Below are 21,665 nucleotides of genomic sequence, written 5' to 3'. Positions count from 1 at the left end.
GTCTAAGTGGTGTAGCAGGCCGCTAGCCATTTCCCCTTGGATTATGGGTGCTTCATTCTGCTCCTTGTCCCTGTTTTCCAGCTCAGCAGGCTGGGTACCCAGAGGACAACTGGTCTTACTGTTAAAGACTGAGGAAAAGAAGGCATTAAGTACCTCAGCCTTTTCCTCATCCTTTGTCACTATGTTTCCCCCTGCATCCAGTAAAGGATGGAGATTCTCCTCAGCCTTCCTTTTGTTGCTAATGTATTTACAGAAACATTTTTTGTTTTCTTAGAAGATGTTAGATTTTGTAACACAATCAGTTTCTCACCACTTCCTGTTCTCCCATTTCATCATTTGACATTCAAAGTCCACATAGGAATCTTATTTGATCAACGAACATTATATTCCACCTTTTGCCCGGGAGACTACTAGAGGGAAGCTGTGTGGGTTTACACAAAAATCAATGATCAATCATCGACCAAAGACAGTAAAATACAACTGTAACAGCCAGAAAATGTTCACGTTACTATACAACACTCCAGTAATTTAATTTTTGGAGAATAAAGAAGAGCTATATCATTATTTTTCTGCCAAGTTAAAATCCAATTACCTATTTTCTTATTATACAAGGTAAGTACCAGACTGCAGTATTGTAATTCTTAAAATTCATTTTTTAGGGAAACGGTCAGTATTTATTTCTCTGCCCCCACCCAAGAGGATATTTAAAGTCAGAGTTCATTCAGATAGTTGAACTGCACAACCACCTGGGTCAATAACTCAGTAGCATTTTGCAACCTTACTAATACTTTTTTATGTTATCTAAAATCATCAGCCATGATTTTCTTTTCACCAGCATGATGGGACTGCAGCATTTCCTGTCTACAACATGTATGTTTACAAAACGTACCTCCTTAGGGGACACCAAATGGGTAACTCTGACAGGAAAGGTATCTCCTGGAACAGGTAGCGGTGGCAACTCGTATGAAGGCAAAACAGCAACATCTCCTTCAAGTAGCTCCTAGACCGAGACAGACTTTGGTCAAGCATCGTATTTAGTAACAAAGTAGAAACTAGCTTTGGTACAATTTCTGGTTCAAAGGAGTTATCTAATAATGGAAACAGTGTGTCTTTGATGAAAAAAGTATGAATCAACATTTCCCTTCAATACTTATTAGGTTTTTAAAAAAGCTTTAACTAAAAGATAGTTAATTAACACTTTTAAAATATAAAGATTGTATCTTTGAAATGGTCCTAACATACTGACTTGCTAATTTGATTGCTGATAATTGAAAAAATGCATTAAATATGGAATTCCCTTTAAAGAGAAAAAAATATTTAGAAAGAAAAACTAAAACAGTAGCAATGGCACAGATTAACCGGAATGCCATGCCCAATGGTACTGCTGCTTGCCAGAGCAAGTCATCCCTTAAGAGAAAGGCAAAGGATAATTTAACTCCTTCACCACCAGAATTATCACTCCTTCAAAAAGATAACAGATTTTGCACAGTACAGATACATACTGTCTCAGTAGCATAGCATGCTCCAGTGTGTCTTCTTCCAGAACCATGTATTTTACAGGTTTTCTCCATGCCATTAACTCATTTAGTTCATGACAAAATAAACCTTGGTGCATTAGATTATACCTTTATAAGGTATAGCACACAGCTCAGCTGGATCATAGGTCATGAATACAGCTCCTATTCTCTCTTGTACTTTAATGTGACACATAACAATAAGTACAATTTCTCTAAAATACATTTTATTTTTACACATCTACTTGAGGAACAGTTTTTACTATGCTCAGAACAAAAAGAAAAGTGGAAGCAACCAGATATATATGACTGCAAAATAAAACAATAAATTCTGACCCTTTCTTCCCCCTGCATGATCTGACATAGGATACAGTACAAAACCCCATTGTTCCTCAGAGTTAACTAGGAAAGAACAGCTTTTCCATTGAAAGTATGTGCTCCTAAGATTAAAAAAAAAAAAAAATCTCAATAAATACTAGTAAGGAAAGGATGTCTAACTGTATCATAGATACATACAAACTAAATGCCAGATTTCTGCAAAACAATCAGGAACATTGTGACAGGCCACCTCACTACACCTGGCTCTAAAGATTCAACTTAAATTCCAGCTTATTCCCAGATAAGCACTGCACGTAGCTCAGCTGGGTATCTGAAGTCAGCCCTTGCGCATGTCTCTGAAAGAAAAACTGCATTCACTTTTTTGTTGTTAATGTTAACAGACTTTTCTTATTGTCAGTAGATACGTTACTGCTAAATCTACCACACTTAGGCACAGACAGTCCAGTTGTAAATACTGATACTAAAAAGATGTTCTGCTAAGACATCTTTAGGAGTTACCTATTTCAAACAGTTGCCCCTCATCCCTTCTGCCTTTGTGTCTATTCTTTAAAAATCTAAAAATGGCTTACATTCCTTATTACATCTGTAAAGCCATAGCAGAAATTATGTGTTTTTAATATACAGTATACATCACATAATACCCTATACTTAATAAGGCAACACAAGAGTGCTTTTCAGCATGAAGAATTTAATCCAGACCAAGTAAATGGTAGGCTGCAGTGCAGTGTGTTATGCTGTACTTCCTTCTCTACCACATGCAAAGCTTTGTTAATGAATGGTCTACATAAGCCCACCCAGTAGTGTGAGACACTAAAGACATCTGTAGGATGATGAAGACCAAAGTGATAGTCTGGCAAGTCTCAGATTCTGTATTTCCCTGAAACAGACAGGGTATCTTAGACTTTACTCTCATATTGACAAAAGGAAAGCAGAAAGGGCTTTCTATCTAGGTGTTTTCAGAATGCTTTTCCACTAGTCTTGTGGTAAACATCAGTGACAGAACAGGTCTTCTTGGTGTCAGAGATGGTGGGACTTACGACCCACACAGCTGGCCTTCAACCCACATGGCTGGCCTTCAACGTATGCCCAAAGTCATTTGACGCTCCAATCCTTCATCCAGGCTTGCCCTGATAAATTCCTAACAAGGTAACAACAGCTTAGGGTATCTGGCAGGTCTTTGAGTCATACAGATCACTGGTTTTAGAGGAAATTAACTGCCTATTTAGAAGTGGGGAATAGGGACACGAGGAGTAAGCCTTCCTGCAAGTTGAAGTGCCAAACCACATAGCAATCTCAGTGCTAGAATTTGTAATGATGCAGCACTGCAGTATCTGCTCTCATCTATCATGGAAGTCCATGCAGAATCTGAGGAGGAGGAATTAGTCCTTTGTACACTGCTACTTCTGCCTAAAGATTTCTCTCTCTGTCTGAAAAGACACTGATCTCTCTCTAGAATTGCCCTGGTGATGCTCAAAGTGTTCAGACGACTACAGGTCAGTAACATAAAAAATGGCTTTGCATGAAGTCTTTTCAGCATTGCCTTTGCTGTCATTCAGAACGCAGGTGCTAACTGAATGGATATGGCTACTATGTCAACAGCAGTTTGAAGCGCATCTCTCCTCTGACCTAAACTAATAGAGTATTCCAAAGAAACATCATTGGCATTTCCAGGGGTGGATTAAGATGGAATTGTCTGGTCAAGTGTTTGCTCAGATTATAAGCTTAAAATCTGCAGACTTCAAGTACCTCACTGTAAAGGGGCTGATATGCAATGCAGTTAAATATAAAAAAAGTCTGTTTAAGGAATTTTGAACTGATTTTGATTCAGATGGTTGGAACTGGCTTGTAGTCAACTGCTGTAGAAAAAGTAATTCTAAAAATTATTGTTCGATAAGCCTGAGCTCCGAATGAAGAGATCAAAAACTTGTCTGTCAAATAAAGCAAGGTCATAGTCCCCCATGCCTGAATATATGAGCACAAGGCAGCACCTGGCTGCCTCGGTTCTGACTCACAGTGGTAGAGAAACAAACAAAACCAACCAACCAACAAAACCCCATCTCCCCAAAAGCCAAATAAAAAAATACCACAGTATAATGGTCTTGTATATATAGATAATATATGTGCATATACGTGTATACACACAAACACACATATATATGTACACATACACCTAGAATGAGATTCACTGCTCTAAGTTTATCACGCTTGGGGTTCTGGTGTATTCTCCAATATCCTACTGCCAGGGAATTTTCTGGCTAATGCCTAAGCTATGATTGTCATATGATAACAAAGACAAGTTCCTAAACTCACCTGTGCAGCTCAACAGAAGTGCCTCTCAAAGACAATAATAAACTCTGCAGCAAGTGGGATCTGCATAAGCAGCTTATTACCACTATTAACAGAAATACAACGCTCACAGAACAGAATACAGTCCTTACCAGCTTACTTACCTGAGAACACAGATCTGAAGCAATGAAATAAAGTTACAAAACTATAAAATAGTAAAATATATAATGACTATACTTTATATAATAATAGTATCCTTTAGTCAGTGCAGTGTATGACTTGGCTTGTGAGGATTGCTGCTTAGCCTCTACAGCTAAACCCTGAACTGATTATGTTTGAACGTTCTCAGAGCTGCATGCTTCCCACTTCTGCTATTCCCGAGGTTCTGCTACTGGAACCAGCTCGAGCTCTGGACACCTTGCTCCTTTTCTGGTCCACAAATTAACACCTCCAATACTAATTTTCTTACAAATTGTTCTGAACCACTTATTCCTGGAATGGATCTGCTTAATGCTATACTCCTTGTGGAAAGCATTCCAGGCTTTCTGAATGCTTCTTGCTTATAACCTTCTTCCACAACTTTATTTTTGTTTTCCAAATTTCATTTTTGTTTTAGTGGTACAATGTCATTTCAAGATCCATATTTAGTTTGCTGAAAGTTGTGTGTCATGTGCTGACTTTATGAAAATGCAACAAGACACTGATTTACAATTAGGTTTTCCATGGTTACTCAGTTCTAATACACATAGAGATTTTTCTAACTGCATCACAAGCCCACTAGCATACATGCCAAGACTTACATCAGCAGTGACAGCAGCGTACTCTGTATTCTAAAATTCTTTTCTGAAGCAAAGACTCATATTGGAAAGAAAAATACATCGGCAGGCTTAAAGAGAATTAAGAGAAAAATGCAACAACAAAGCCTTAGTTATTTAAATAAAACTGATCCTCAGATTTCAAGGAAAAAAATATACTGAGAAATTACTTATCTAGTTTTTTTGTGTTAAGACAATGAAGTTTGGTGAAAATTTCAATCCTCCTCTAAAGAACACCAGATGAGTATCTCAGACACTAGGAATGAAGAACCTAGGTAATTCCCTTAGAAATTACTAGGTTTATGTTGAAATACTTGATTCAATTTACTTTTGAATATCTCCATCCTTGGATATATTTCTATGATTAACTAATCCCTTCAAGTGATAAAAATATTACCCTATTCCTACCCTTTTAAGTTTTAGACAAACACAAAACCTAATTGGACTTTAAACAGAAATGCAAAAATCTCTTTTCAGCAAGGAGTCCAAGAACAAACTCTTCGCAATTCACTATTCCGGACAATCTTATCAACACATCGTATCTACCCTTCTTATGCTACAGAGCTGTGTACATAGTCTTACTGCTGTTTACATCACAAAACTGTACAGAAATATAAAAAGAAATAACAAACCATCAAAGGTCACAACAAGCAACTGAGTAATCTTTTTTATGTCAGAATTACAACTGTAGAAGACAAAGACAGACACGCACACACAAAAAAATCTCACCAGCGTTGCTACGTCCTGACAATCTTCAGCAACACAGTACTTCTGGTATGCCATGAAGGAAGAAAGTGACATTCCACCAAAATACAGGTTGATGGACAGTTTGCCCCATGGGTTATCTGGTAATTCCTACTTACAGAAGACAAACTAAGATTATAACAGTAATAGCGTGACTGAGGTTTTAGAAATAGTGATCAGGACCATACTCATTCATCAAAGATACAAAACTAGTAAGGATGGCTATTAACATCAGTTATGACACAAATGGGAATATATCCATCTCTGGAATGGCAGCACTGACTACTCAGTCTAACACTGAAACATTATCCCATGTTTGCTCACTCAATCATAAACCCTTCTCTTTCACAATTTATCATTAGAAATTAAACTATCTGAAATTGCAGGTTTTCAGACAATACAGATTATGTGTTTCCCTATAATGTTCATATATTAATTTAAGCTTGGCCATACTTAATTATGCTAAATTTTAATCACTTGAAATTGAATTTAGAAGAGTTTATGCTGTTGGTAGGTAGGTTGCTTGTCAGAATGACAACAGAGAATACAAACAGGATCAAAAAATATTAATACCTCTAAAGGACACATTTAAGGCCTGAAAACTGTAATAAAGCTAAAATCACAGGAGAAATAACTTTAGGTTTTGATTTTGTTTTGTCTAAGAAATACATTTACTGCTATATTCCTTTACCTATTTTTCTTAATGTAAGTTAAAAGAAAAAAAGAGAACAAAAAGTAAACCTCATTCCACATCTATGAATAAATTAAGCTACCTGAACATGTATTTCAACCTCTTCATTTTTAAGTAGCTCTTGAAGGCAATCTACTGCATCCTGCTGCCAAAAATTTCCAATCTATTTGGTGAAAAACAAGAAATCCCCACACATTAAGATGCTGACAAGTAATACTCTTACTATTCTTAACACAGTAAGATGAAAATACATGCCTATCATTGAAAAACTTATTTCAAAACATACATCATTAGTTTGATTTATCTACAACAGTTTAAACATTATCTGCTATTTGGTACACTAGAACTTACTGTGTGACAAAGCCGAACAGCAATTTTCAGGTCTTAAAGTGGCTTAGAAAGAGATGCTGCTTGCCAGGTCTAACCTTTACTATATACATAATGTATGTGTGCATAATCACCCGAAGCATAACCCAAAGATACAGAATTACATTCAAAGATAACTTAACAGACAACAGAAAACACAGGATACTTTAAATACTTCTTTTATTCCCTGCAATATCTGTTTTCCTCCTAACTCGTAGGTTTATAAGCCTGTCTTTCTTAATCCATCAGTTGAACTGCTTCCAGCAATAAAAAGGTTTTCTTTAAAAATAAGTTTAAAAGTAAGCTAGTCATTTCAGTAATTCACATTTACTAAATGCACCATTCAAATTCGAGTAAGATGGGATGGCACGTGAAGATGTTATCGATGTACCAATTACTTACTAACAAAAACCCCTAAAACAATTCACTTGTATTAGTTTAGCATAACAGATTGTTTCCTACACAGCTAAGTTCAGAATGACAGAAACACTTCATAAGACTTGAAGACTTAAAATTTTCTGGCCATTTTGCATTAAGAAATCCAGGCCCTACTTCTTGTTGCTGCTATTGCAAAACAAACTACCACTTCATAGTGTCATCCTGCCAACTACTGCGGTGTCCTGTCTCACAAAGATTTATTCCAGTAACAGCTCCTTTTGAAGCATGGTCACTTCATAAAGCAATCTGGCAGTTCCTGATAAAAGCCTGCCTTGTGAAACAATCCTCATCAGCAGGAAAAAATACCAGCAACTAGTCTCAACCTTTGTATGACTAAACAGTGTATCAATTTGAGTAACTACTAAAATGTCTTCAAATTTACCATTACTCACTGGTACTGTCTTGTAGAGCTGACATGGTATGCAAAATGGAGGAATACCAGTATACAATGTAGTTGGATACAGGTGACACTGAGGAATCCTCTCTATGCAACCGTGGTCTATATACTGTACCTATATGAAAAGAAAAGCTTTCCTGAAATAATTTGTGGTTTTTAAGTCATTTAATAATGGAAAGCTTTCATTTACAGCATTCATTTTTCTGGAAGAAAAAATAATTGTTTGCTTATAAGTAGGTGATGTGACAAAGTGGAAATGAAGGAAAGGATTAAAAAACTGGTATGGTAGATTAGAAGTTCAGTTTCCCAACATATCTTGCAAGAGATCTTACCTTTTGTGCAATAACCTTACAGTAGTTTAAAATGGAAAGAAATAAAAAATTTGTGAACTAGGATAGTATCACACTTGCAAATCTACATTCAAAAAGCATGAGCAGACTCAAGACTTTAGATAAGATTAACTGCTATAGAAAAAGTAGCTGTATACCTGCGCAGCAGAAAGAATTCAAAACAAAGACAGCCACTACTTCTTGGGTAGGGACAGGGTGGGGAGAAGCTAAACCTAAGAATTTTCAAAGCATTCCACATATGGTAACAACAACAAGAAAAGAAGAAAAAAACCTAAAAGGGATTACTTGCAGGTGATCAAGGGTAGCTTTTTACTTAAGAACATTTATCATCACCAGGAAAACTATGGGAAAAATTGTGACAACTGAAAAAAGTAGATAGAATTCGTCTTTAAAATAAATGTAAAAATCAGGACAGTTATCACACTTCTAAGCAGAATGAGCATCTGGATAGTCAGGTCAGCTGAACGAAAAAAGGTGTGATCATAAATTTATTTTAGAGGATTAGATTATTTGCCCCCCCCCCCCCTTTTTTTAACATACATGTGCACATACATGTTCCTGCGCCCCCCCCCCGCCTACCTGGAGAGTACTACCACCAAGTTCCACAACTTTACCACGATACCACACGGTATCTGATCCTCTTACAACACAAGCTTCTCCCTTTTTCCAGCAGTAGGGTTCCAGAAGACCAAGGCATTTAAAGTTACTTTGTATTTCAGTCATCAATTTGTTTAGTTCAGTTTCTGGGGGAGGAATAAAAAAACCCCCCAAAATTTCAAAATAGTCTGTAACATATTAGTGCAAATTATTTCACTAAAAACCAGCAGATTCAGATGAAGACATGTATAAACATAAAATACACGTGCTGCTCCAAAAAATATTTTCCAACATTGATACAGTATGTATGTTCAACACCTAGTATATGCAAACAAGTTACTACTTAGAACAAAAAGTAAACTACATTTCCAATTGTGAAGCCATTAGTAATTCTGGATTCTAATCTCAGAGAAGAAGGGTCTATAAATTTTGCAACTGACACCTTGGCAGCACTAATACAAGAGCCTCTCTGTGAACAGGGCAACAGATTCCCAGACAGCGGTAGGACACCATGCAACAACACAAAACAGGTGTCCAGAAGACTCTCTTCTGCTATGGGTAAAGTCTACAGCAAAAACTGCATTAAGAATACAGTCTTGGGCGAGTGGGGTTACTGTCCTTTGAACTTCAAAGTTTTATGATATGATCTAATAGTTAAATGTACTTGTGGAGTAAAAAAAAAAAATTAGCATTCTCATATGGAAACATTTCTCTAAAGCACAATGTATTATCATGGTACTGCATCTGTATCTCTTTCAAACAGTACAAACAGAAAATATTAAGAGATACAGAATGTATCACAGTACAAATAAAAAGCCCAAGGAAAGTGGGTACTGAGCTCACATTGAAGGAGAAAAACTCAGTAATACTTGAGAACCAGGCTAACTTCTGAGAATCTTTAGGAATGTATCTTCATTATTAGTAAAATGTATCACAGTCTCAACATTATAAAATAAAGCACTTGCTGCTTTACCCAATACTGCCTAGAGAACAGAGGCAAGTAAGCTGCCTGCCCAAGGGCTTGGGGTTTTTTGGTTTCTGGGGAGGGTAGAAGGACAGGAGAGCCAATTTTGATGGGTTTAAGGAGAGTGCACCACCTCCTGGGGATGTGGGTTTCCTTTGCTGGAAGCTGCGGGACCTCTCCCCACCTCTACAGAGCAAGGGGTGCAGGGGCACGCACCCCTCACTGCCCGTGCCAAAGGCCTCACCACCTCCTAACAGCAATCCTCCCCAACAGGAATATTCCAGAGCTGTGTTCTGATACAGAACATGTATACTAGAACACATATCTGATATGTTCTCATACACCAAAGCCATCAGATTCATAGATGTAAATGTATTTTCTTCTATGTAATCTTACCAAATGATTTTGGTATTATATAAATAGTTCCATCATGTCCAACGCAACTTACTACAGCTTGAAAAATTTTTGCTTCAGGTATAACAGGGGTTTTATATACTTCGCCCATTCCTGAATGAAGCAGCGACTTATATGTTTTGCATAATTTCTGTTCACTCTCTGAAACAGTGATGTTTTCCTCTGGAGCAGTGCTGTTTCTTGCACATGCAGTTCTGGAATTACAACCATCCACTTGTGTGTCCTCTTGCTCTATATGTACTTTAAGATGTTCCTTGGAGACCGAGTAAGGCACATCAGCTTTATCAGTTCTAGCAGATTCAATCAAATCATATCAACACATTAACTGACAAAGAACTTGAAAAGTGCAAAAGAATAAAAGAATAGAAGTAAAAAACCGAACACACAATAATGGCAAATGCTTGTTAAAATACTGTTAATATCTCATCTACCAACTTAGATAACTGAAATGTGCAATGAATACAATTAATAATGTTATACTCAAATAAATTCACTAAAAATGGAGGTCTGTTGCTACATATGCTGTAGAGGACAATCCAAATTTTTGTTTTACTTATTAGCTTATCACGATGTCAATACTAGAGTCTGAAAGAATATAAAAGAAAAGTATCCAAACCTTCTCTTTCTAAAAGCCAAACCCTTTTTAATAAGGTGTTCTGAAATATCAATCAATTGTCCTGTTTCATCTTTGCAAAGAATTTTCACAGGCAATGCACAAGCCACAACACTTCCCTGGAAAAAAACAAGAGTGCGCTGAACAACAGATTACAGTATGCATTTCCTCTAAACTACAGGCATGTTTTTCATTTTATTGGTACTGACTGCAAACCAGACATCATTGAACTGATGCCCACATCAGAAGACACAAAATTTATTTAATCTATGTCATAGTTCCCATCATTTTACCAACTCTTCTACACATGACATTCAAAAAGCAGTAACAGAATAAAACCTTGCTTCCTCCCTTAGTTGTTTCATTAGAATGAACTGCCAAATGCTTGTTTTCCTCCAGCAGGAGCTCTAAACCCACTCATAAATACCTTTGCTCATAGTGCTTTTATTTCCAGACACACTGTAAAACTTCACTGGCAGCTGCCAACAGACACTGAACAAAAGAAACCCTTGTAATAATTCAGGTTTTTTTACTGGTGGAAGAAATCAATTACTAATGATGTCTGTATAGCATTGGACTTGTTTTCAGGTTCTGAGACTTGAAAACTAATATAGTAGCTGCTGAAATCATTCTCATCAAGAACATGAGCATCTTGCTCATCTGTCCATAAAAGTTGTCAGCATCCAGTGATCCCAAAGATATAAATATTATTCTTCAATAACTAAATGTATCTAAGACTGTGTTCTTTCCACACTGGGTAGCCAAACTGCTCTAATGCTCCAGTGAGTAACGAAAGTAAAGCAGAAAAAAGAAAAAGCATCTTTTCCCCTACAGCAAAGAGCTATCTAGTTAAGTTCCACTGAGGACCTTCTGAAGAGTGAAAATATTCAGAAAAAAATTAAATTAACAGACAACTTGAGAGATTTTACCAATACCCCTGCTTTTGATTACAAACCTGTATGACTATTTTTACTTGTGCACCGGTTAGGTAATAGGATAAACATTCACACACTGTTGCTGTCCACTGCGTGCTTCCACCTGTTGGTCTAACATAGAACAAATTATAATCTCCTTTAGTACAAGAGAAGTTGGCATCTCCTGAGCTTAACCACAAACCCTCCCTTTACTGAGATTTTGATTTTTTTTTTTTTTTTAAACTGCCTGAGCCATCAGGGAAAAAAGACAATCTACGTTACAGTCAACAGTAAAAAGAAATTGTTATCCATCTCTGAATCTATGTGACAGGAAGAATCCAAAAATATAACCCCAAAACTTCAACATGAGGAGGATCATGAGTCCCAGAAGCATGATGCCTGTGTTAACAGAACAAAGAAAAATCCGTACTTCATCTGCAAATTAGGCTTTTTATATTCATTCAGGGAATTGGTATTACAAACATAATTATTTTTTCTTCACAGTATAGACAACATACAAACAAATTCATGGGAGAATACCGTGGTTCTCTCTTTTCTACAGTCTAGAAAAGAGAGACCTCCTGTACATTTTAATGAGATACGATTCATCTCAAGAAAAAACTCTATCATCTGTCCAGTATTTTATAGTTCATCCTATAAATGTTCTTTCTTTCTATAGCATGGTTTCTGCTTTACTGGCATGTAGCATAACCCTTAGAAAAAAAACCCTTTATAAAATAAATTACAGCTGCCATCCCATTTCCTCTTTATTCAAAAAGCAAACCATATCCAAATCTTAGATCATCAGTGCTAACACAGGAAAATATTAAGTCATTATTAGCTTCTAATACTGCTGCTCAGTATAAGGGAAAGGCTACCTGATATCGGCCAAAGAACATTCTATTGCTAATGTCCTAATTATCTTCATATTTTCCTCTAGCTTCCTTAGACAGCTGATATCCATTGTTTTTTCAGCTCCAGAATCATAAAGTATCACCTGTTACAGACAAGAAACACAATGAAAAGAAAAAACCCCTCTCTTAGTGTATCTGTAACAAATGATAATTCAAAGCATGCCTGAATAGGTAAACAAAATTCGAACAAACATTACCAGCATTCAATGAACAGCCTTTGCACTGAAGTACTTAATCACCAACACAAATGACTACCACAAAGTACCCAGAGGACAAACACAAAAAATGTGCTCAAAGGGGGTTAAAACAACTTTACAGATGCTGTTACTAGAATAAGAAAATTTCTTTTCCCATGCTTCAGTTATGTTGGTGTATTTAAATTCGTAAACCTAGAAACACTGAAATAGCTCCTCTCCACCTGTTGCTTTTTATTCTGATGTGGTTCAATATCTCTTTGAGGGCCCTTAGCCTTAGAAAGCAGATGATGCAAACCAGAAGTATACGAAGTCCCACTTCTGCCTCCTACTAACAAGACCCACAGGCATAATCTGATAATGGTGGAGAGAACCAACGGCAATCCAGTCCTGGATTATCTGTATGATTAAAAAGCCACTCTTACTTTTGAGGCAAGTAGTTATCTATTCACAAAATGCCTCTTCTGATGCTCCTTATTCTTTTCAAATGAGCACAAGACATATTTAATGCAGCACTGTGTGAGAAGTTACTGTGGAAAATGTTACACCTACATGGCACAGTGCATCACCATCAGTTCAGGGTTCAAGCAACAGCATGACTACATGTGTTCCTGTGGTGTGCACTCAGCTCAACTGGCTCCATCTTTTAGCAAGGATCATTAAGTTTGAATTAATGTGACCCTCAGGTTCCCACAGCTTCTGGAATCTAAGCTAAACTGTAGTGTAAACATACACAAAGTCAAACTCATGAGCCTTCTTCAACTACCAGGTTCCCTGCTAAAGGCATCTGAGCTTTGATGAGACTAATCTTATTTGCAGCAATGTACAATGTAACTTACTTTGTACAAAAGCAAAAGGCTGTATGAGAAAATATTAACACAGAAGTAAGAAGCAAAGATTTCACATTATTTTAATCAATGAATGCTTACAATCTTTAGAAATGAAAGTATAAACCCTGTTATGATAAGAGGTTTACCTCTGCGGCCGTTTCAGAGACAATCCTGCTTATTCGACCTCTTTGCCACTGTTTCAAATCATGTACATAAACAGCACAGTGCATACTACTTTCCCACTTCACAGACTGTGGCTGGGATTCTTTGTAGATGGTAGCCATCCTCTCCTGTAAACTAACATTCAAAACAACACTTTTCTAGTGGTAAAATTTTACCCAGTGAATAAAGGGCTTATTTAGTCAATCACTGCTTAACTAGCACACAGTAAAGTTTTAGTAAGTGTCTGACATAGTATTGTAGTTTTTCATGATATGTTAGAAATACATGAAATGGAGCTTCAAAACACATGCAATCTGATTAAAATTCTATAAAACTATCATGTTTTCTTAAACAATGGAGTTAATCTGAGTGATACTGACCATTCTGTATCGCACTATTAGAAAGATGCACTATTTTGTCTTGACAACTTGAGACTGTGGTACTCATTTAGTGTCATGACTAATTCAAAGGGACTCTAGGTAGCTACATGCAAGTAGGTAAAAAGACGAAAGATAGGAATAATAAGAGGCAGAAAATAAGCAACTCTTGCACTAAGCAATGACATTTCCATTTAATGGTCTTCAAACAGTAGTCACTATTACCTAAATGTTACCTAAATATCTACCAAAGGAAGGTTGATACACTAACGTGTAGAAATTGCCTTCAAACTTTCCTAACAGCATATTAGAATCATGTTGAAAGAAATAACTTTAAGTTTTATGACTTAGGACACCAGTATTATTTAACAAGATTCCTAATGAAGGAATGGGGAGGAGAAAAGAAAGAGCAAAAAGATTTAATCTTTCTGAACAGTGTTGCATTTATCAGGCCCCGATACTACATTAAAACTGATTTGAAATAGAGTTACATCATGTACTTAATTTGGAATCAAAAATATTTAATAAACCACAACATAGTGCCAATCTGTCTTTTGTTCCTATACTTTCCTCAACAAAGCAAGATAAACCAACAGCATTCAAAACGAGTACCCAGTGCCAAATGCAACCCTAATCACGGTTTCTTCTAACTATACTTCACCAGTTTGTAATAAGAATGCCTTAACTTGAAAAAAGTTCTTCGAATTTTCCTTTTTCAGAAAAGTACCTTTTCAGTATACTTTCTGATGACAGCCATTGTATAAAAATTTTACTAGGAGACACAACATGACTAATTCTTGCTTGTAGCTCTTTCTTAGAAAGTGATCTGAAATCTCCTTCATCCACAGGTTCCATGCCTATAGGATTTAAAGCTTCTGAGGTTTCAGGAATTTCTTCTAGAGGAACATCCCATATTTCATTGGGCTTTATAGCAGTACTTTCAGTGTACCTGTGAAGAGCATAAAATAACTAGAATGGAGAGTTTAAACACATTTGAAACAAAGTGAAAAAGAGCTCAATGATAAAACTTCAACATGACAGGAATCATTCAACATGAATAGAGTGAATAAAGAGTAACTCAGAAACACAGAAAAAAATCCCAACAAAAGACAAAAACTTTTCTAAATGCTACTTCTGAAACACTCATGATAGTAACATTTTTATTCTCCTTCAGAAGGTATCCTTGCACATTCTAGTGTCAAATGAAAGCACTATGCAATATAGGCTGCCAGCAGAAAAGCAATCCTGACACAAACAGGCTGCTGAACATTAATGTTTGTGTCTGCCTTAAAAACCGTCAAATTACTGCTATCATGCTTCTGGAAAGCAATGTTGCCTCTGAGTAAAAGCTGCAACATGCAACTTCTGAAAGGAATATTTACACATCATAGAAGTAAAGAATGTTGACATTAGTGAAACATTTACCTCTATCATTCTCTGAGGATATAAATACAACACAACCAGTGCTACCACTTTCTTAAGTACAGTACTGAATGAAGTATAGCCATGCTAATACCTTTATGAGAACTTGTTTAAGTTGTGCTCTACTGGATAGAATAAAGACCAACAACAATCAGGAGTTGGCTGGTATGTATTTTGAGCCACAGCCCAGCTTACTGTGAGTCTGCATGAATTGTGCCAACTAGAAATGTAAGAGATTGCGGCTTGAAGAAACATCTGCTAATGCAAAAGAAATGGTTTCTTGCAAACATCACTGACTAAAGGAGATGGCAAGGCTGAGTTTAACTGCTAGCCATTTCTGGGCCTCCAGGTAGAAACCCTTTCCTGTTTTCAGAGATCTACCACCCGTCTTTTCCGTCATGGGAAGGAAACAAACTGCTCTGTTAAGAGAGAAAATTCCATAGTGTTTAAGTGTTGAATCATCCACTATATACTGCTACACAATTATTTATGCAAACCTCCCTGATGCAGGTCTTTGGAAACTGCTTGGTTAAACAACTAACTTGTAGAACCAGGAAAAAAATGAACACCACAGCTTACAAATACGCTTACCTTGCATACAACTAGTCTGAACTATGAAATGGACAGAGGCAATCTGACACAGAGAGTGGTCCCAAGTGAAATACATGTTACATGTCTTACAACCACCTCTCTAGTAACTCCAGTATAGCATTATCATTGCAGATCCATCAGAAAAACAAATCCATTTGGAATGAACTTCAGACTCCCAAGGTTTCTTCCTGGAATTCTGTATGGAATACTTCCTACTCCAATGCAAGAGTAAGGTTACAGATGTTTGCTTGTCAGCAAGCTGGATTCAATGAAGCACTGTGCTCTCCTGCTTATATTGCCTTATACTAGTTTAGAGCTGGCCTGGGTATTCCTCAACAGCATTAAACATGAAAGAGTAATCCCAAATGTGATTCTAAATGACGTAAAGGTGTTTTAAATTATTCACCGGTCTCTTGCCTTTTTGCAGACATCCACCTTCACAAACGTGAAATTCAGTGAGAAAGTGTGTTAAATGAACTCTGAAGAGCTAGGGACCTATGCACACTGGAAAACAAAGCCAGCCAAAAACCCCCAAGTCCACACAAAACAATGCCCTTGCCCCACCCCGCCAGTGGAAACATCAGTCCAACTAAAAGACATGGAGCACTGGGTGTAAATGGCAAGGTGTTGGTGGGTGGGGAGAAGGGCTGCAGGGGTGACCTCTGAGAGAAGAGGCCAGGTGCTGTACCATGGCAGGCACAGCCCATTTCAGTGCTTTCTGCAACAGACCCTCCAGAGGACATGGCCGAGCCTTTCGCTGAAGCTCGTGGCACCTCTATTTTAATGAAGGGCAGAAAACACCAAGGAGAGAGAGGAGGGAACAGAAGAGAAATAAAATAGGGAACACCAAAGTCAGAAGAGTAGAAGGTATTTTGTGGGGGGAAAAGGCACACTCCTGAAGGGACTGAAGCCTGTGGAGGGCCCACACTGGAGCACAGGAAGAAAAGAGCAAGAAGGAAGGAGGAGCAGGGAGAAATTGCTGTGTCCTGACCCCAACGCCCTGCACTGCTCACTGCCTCACTGAAGTCACCTGAGTGTAGGAGGGGGAGGAGAGGTGCTTGGAGTAAACTTGAGCCTGAGAAAGGGGGAGGGTAGGTACCATAAATTTTTGCTCTTATGTAGCAATGCCTGAAGTATTAATTAAATATTTATGCTTATTAGTAATAAATTAAGTTAAATTAAGTCTGTTTTGCTCGCAGCAGTACTTGCTAAGCAATTTCCCTGTATTTATTTTGACCCATGAGTTTTCTTGCTCGTTTCTTCTATTCACTCCCCAGTCCACCTAAAGAAGGGAGAGTGAGTGACCAACCAAAAAATCCACTGTAGTAAGTTATCAGTGTTACACAGCAACTTATACTGTAGTAATATTCCCACTTGTTTGCAGGCTGCAAGCAGGCATCTAAGTATAGCTGTAACACAATAAAATACACTAGTGAGAGTGACAAAACAATTCAGCTCTTCAGGTTTAAATAAAGCTGTTTGACTTCACAAAAAATCTTACTAAAAATTGTGACAAGTACAAGAAAAGCGTTACTATGATTTAGTTGTATTTCTGAGCTATGAGATGAAAATCCACTCACTCACTTCCTCCTGAAAAAAGTAAATTCAGCAATTCCCTTTAGGAATCAAAACTTTCTATATAACAATCTTTTTACTTTCATCAGTATTCAAAAATTATTTATGAAAGAGTAATTATTAATTTTCATGAATACATCCCATGGATTATCTTTTTAAAAAGCCAACAAATTAAATGAAGCAGTGTTATCTCCTTATCAGCCTCATCTTCCCTCACGGCTTCCCAAATCTTCTGTCTATTGCTGTCATAGCTGGTTATCCGAGTATTTGCTTTCCAGTAACAGACCTTCCAAAGAGATGACTTACCTCAGGTGCAGGTTAAACACACAAAAGTAGTATTTCTTTTCTTACTAAAAGGGAACAGGAACCTTAACGATAACCAGTTTGGGGAAGATTTAGCACTTAAGCACACTACAAGTATGATGCAAAACATTTATCTCCAACTTCTGAATCAATTACAATTTCAATACATTATGCTAGTCAGATTTAGTTTGAGAATTCAACTATGCCAAACTGCAGAGTTATACTCTGTAACTTATGTCAGTTGATGAATGTGATTTGTAATGAATTTATCACAAATGTGGTAAGTTCCAGCCACTGGAGGTGAATATTAAAGCCAGTAATTCTGTTACACAAATGCAGTATTTCCAAATACTTTTAAGTTATGCACAGGGTATTTACCCAGGTGTGTAGGATGCTAGGTCTTCTTTAACCAGCTGGCAGTTAATACTCAAGCTTCTTCCATGAACAGCAGAGGAGTCAAAGAGTTCAACAGATAAGATGTTATTATCTAAAATTTCTGTGAATGAATAATATAAACATAATTAGTGCCAACCAATGACAGTATAAAGACTATTTATGGTTTTGGAGGCATGGCAAATGGTACTAAAAGACAGAATTCTGTAAAATTATACTTGATTTATAAAATAATTGATTCTGAACATCAACAATATGTAGAGGCTTAGCTTTGCACATATCTATAAAGTTAACTTAAAATACACCAATAATTACAAAGTGTTTTTGTACAAAGAAACCAACTGATACATGTAATTTCATTTTTTAGATGGGTTCCAAACCACCATTCCACAGGGGTTGAAAAATAACCAGCTGTATATTAACAGTAAATGGTATTAAGAAAAATCCTACTAAGGCATGTATGCATTATCTGAATTTCCCTCCCTGCCCCAATGTTTTAGAGCAGCAGCAATCACACTCCCAGATACTAATAAAATCAGGAAGAGTCAAGGATAGCTAGTACTGTTGGAAACAAGCCCATTTTAATAAACCAGGATACTTGTATCACTTAATGCTGATGTGGTCCCTAAGAGAAGACATAAACAGAGCTTTGGTCAGAAGTTCTATCTGTTAGGTCTCCTCCAATGAGTTCATATTTAGATACTCTCACTCCAGGCTACCTGTTGCAAGTATGAACATAAGCATTTCAAATAAATACTATTTAAAATAAGAAAGTGCATGTTTCTACATTTGAGTCAATTCAACAATATTTAAAGTAATACACTCTTGATAACTTACCAACAACTGAACACAGCATAAGTTTATCTTCAGTCATTTCTTCAAATCTTTCCTTGGCTTCTCTGTTCCACTCATTTGCCCCTTTATAAGGCTCAATGCAAGCCAGCCTGCACCTGATTGCCTAAAGAATAACTCAAATTATGTATCTACCATTACATATCAACACCATCTCATTACAGCCAAATCACAGCCTCTGCTTCGCACTCATGCAGGACAGCAAGATAGCATGACCTTGGCTTCTGGTTCCACATTACCATTATTTGAACTGATTTAAGATGATGCCTGCCCACCCTGCTGGCAGCTGAGGAGGAATATCAAATTCAGATACATTCTTGCTGAAATAGAAAGAGCTGACTTCTCCTTGCTTCCCTTTATGGTTAGGCATAAAACTGGTGCAGAGATCAGGAAAGATTACTGCAGAGAGGTGATAAAGAAACCCTTCATCCTGGTTTGCTTATGATGTAATTACTCAGACTCAAAGCATCTAAGATTAACATGACTATACCATTGTAGAAGTGTGAAGGACCACAGTAACTATGTCACAAAAATTCCTGACAGATGTTTGAAAGGTATTAAGACATAAAAAAAGAGACACACAGGAAATCAGACAAGATGAAGTATGTTGATTAAAAGAATTTTTGTTTAGCATCTTTATTGCAAACTTTGGTGGCGACACTATGCCTCAATTTTAAATTAACTGTAATGTTATTGTTTCCTCCTTGTTTACTGCACCAAAAGGAAGAAGAGTAACACAAGTGACTGAAAAGGGAAAGGAAATAAAGACAATAGAAATAAGAATGTTTTGTGCAGATATTCTTCGGATACAGGCTGTCAGGAATATGAAAATAAGGCTGACTGACAGGTTAATAATTAGAAGAAAGGGCTGTGGATGACAAAACCAACACTACATTAAGTACTGCTTATTCCAGTGTTGGCCAAGATTTCTGCACTACCCAAGTCCTCTAAAATGCCTGTGAACTGTATTAACTGGCTGAAAAAAGTCCAACTTCTCTTGTAACAGCCTAATTCAAATCTCTTAAACAACCAACTTACATTTGAGGCAATGCAATATATGATCATGTGTGAAGACTTAGCAATGCTTTCATGCAACAGGATAGAGCTGCACAAGCAACCTCATTTCTGATACTCTTACCTTCTGAATGCTCTATTTTGCAATCTTGTGTTCATTCATGTTTCAAAGAGTTTTAAATCCTTAACATTTTTTTGTAAATACAAAAGATTTGAAACCATAGCAACACATAAGCAGACTCAAGTCTGCTGATCTTTCTATTACTTGCATTAAAACTAATAGCAAGAGGAACTTGTTACTTCTTACGCAAACTTCAACTGTAAACACCTTGCAAGAGTGTTTCACCATAACCTATACATGGCATAAGAATGCTGAAATTTGAGAATAACTGATGGGTTCAGCTTTTTTTTAGACCATTCTCTAGTGGTCATATACCCATCTGTATTGGTAACTCTTTAGCCCCTTCTCCATTATGTTCAAAATGAGCAGGCATAGTAGTATGTGCTCAAGAGCTGACAAATTAACAGGTTTTTCTGAGGATTTGTATTTGGTCAATAACAAGCAATCAGTTGGAATGATGGGATAACACACAACAAAAATCCCAACACCATTATTCATTAGCCGCTCTGATCTGAAGCATTAAGACATTGCGACTGCAAGAACATTTTGCCATTTTCAGAATGTTTCCTCTCCCTTGCTGTCAAAAAAGGCTCAATTGTTTTGGCTGAAACCTTCCCCTGAAACATCTGCTCAAAATATAAACAATTAAATCCTACTTTCAGTAGAAGATGCTGGACAACCTTAGTTACAACACTCACTACTTCTGGTGCCTACAATTGGTTAAAAAAAACCCTATAAATATATGAAGTTTTAAAGTTCAGCGTTAATTATGGTTGGAAAATAAAAGAATGTAAAAATTAATTTGGCTTACTATGGAGTAAAAGAAGGTACCTGAATTAAACACACACACAATGTATATACACCTCCTCACCGGAAGGTAACATTAGATTTCATTTAAAACTAAATGATATAAAAAAAAAAGAAAATTAAGAGTTTTCAATGTGCACCCAAAACATATTTAATAAGTCACATCATAAACCCACGTGAAAAGGAACTTGCTTAACATTTTGTTTACTTCAGAATGTTAACAACCCTCTCCCCTTCCAACCATTGAGATTCTATTAATTTTGACTATTTAATCCAGGCAAGCACTAATTTACCTTTTCTGGAAAGCTCAGAAGCTCCTTTTTTACTCTGCATATGTCTTTAAGAGTTAAGTTAGCAACATTGCCAAAGTCAACATATTTTACTGTAACTTCTTGACAGCTTGGCAGCCCTTCAAGAAAAACAACCGAAGTTATTAAAACAAAAAATTAGTACCTGATACAGGTTAAAGCACCAGAATTTCAGAGCAAAATACACATTTATACCATATAATCATAAAATATCACATTTTCAAATGTTCTATAACCCAATTCAAAAACCGTATTCTTTAAGAGCCAGCTCTTTCAGGTTCCTGAAATGACAGAGTAAGTATTTTGGTCCCCTTCCATCTAATCACTTTATGAGACACTGGCATGTTAAATACGTGCCAA

The 21,665-nt window shown here is 36.8% G+C and overlaps 1 protein-coding gene across 1 annotated transcript in view; it reads right to left on the bottom strand.

Annotated features, from left to right (window-relative positions):
• RNF17 (ring finger protein 17) overlaps positions 1-21,665 on the bottom strand; it is a 52,896-nt gene that overhangs the window by 6,586 nt on the left and 24,645 nt on the right. The window contains exons 20-33 of the mRNA XM_010572794.1: positions 21,291-21,406; positions 19,041-19,161; positions 18,189-18,306; positions 14,647-14,868; positions 13,527-13,677; positions 12,321-12,439; positions 11,484-11,574; positions 10,532-10,647; positions 9,898-10,205; positions 8,520-8,683; positions 7,586-7,705; positions 6,472-6,552; positions 5,684-5,809; positions 890-1,000 (exon numbers count right to left, since the gene is read on the bottom strand). Of these exons, the coding sequence (XP_010571096.1) occupies positions 890-1,000; positions 5,684-5,809; positions 6,472-6,552; positions 7,586-7,705; positions 8,520-8,683; positions 9,898-10,205; positions 10,532-10,647; positions 11,484-11,574; positions 12,321-12,439; positions 13,527-13,677; positions 14,647-14,868; positions 18,189-18,306; positions 19,041-19,161; positions 21,291-21,406 (1,964 nt within the window). The remainder of the gene's footprint in view (positions 1-889; positions 1,001-5,683; positions 5,810-6,471; positions 6,553-7,585; positions 7,706-8,519; positions 8,684-9,897; positions 10,206-10,531; positions 10,648-11,483; positions 11,575-12,320; positions 12,440-13,526; positions 13,678-14,646; positions 14,869-18,188; positions 18,307-19,040; positions 19,162-21,290; positions 21,407-21,665) is intronic.

The sequence above is a fragment of the Haliaeetus leucocephalus genome, unplaced genomic scaffold (genome assembly GCF_000737465.1).
Source record: "Haliaeetus leucocephalus isolate CR32 unplaced genomic scaffold, Haliaeetus_leucocephalus-4.0 Scaffold351, whole genome shotgun sequence".
Lineage (NCBI taxonomy): Eukaryota > Metazoa > Chordata > Aves > Accipitriformes > Accipitridae > Haliaeetus > Haliaeetus leucocephalus.
This window is presented reverse-complemented; position numbering and strand designations above follow the sequence as displayed.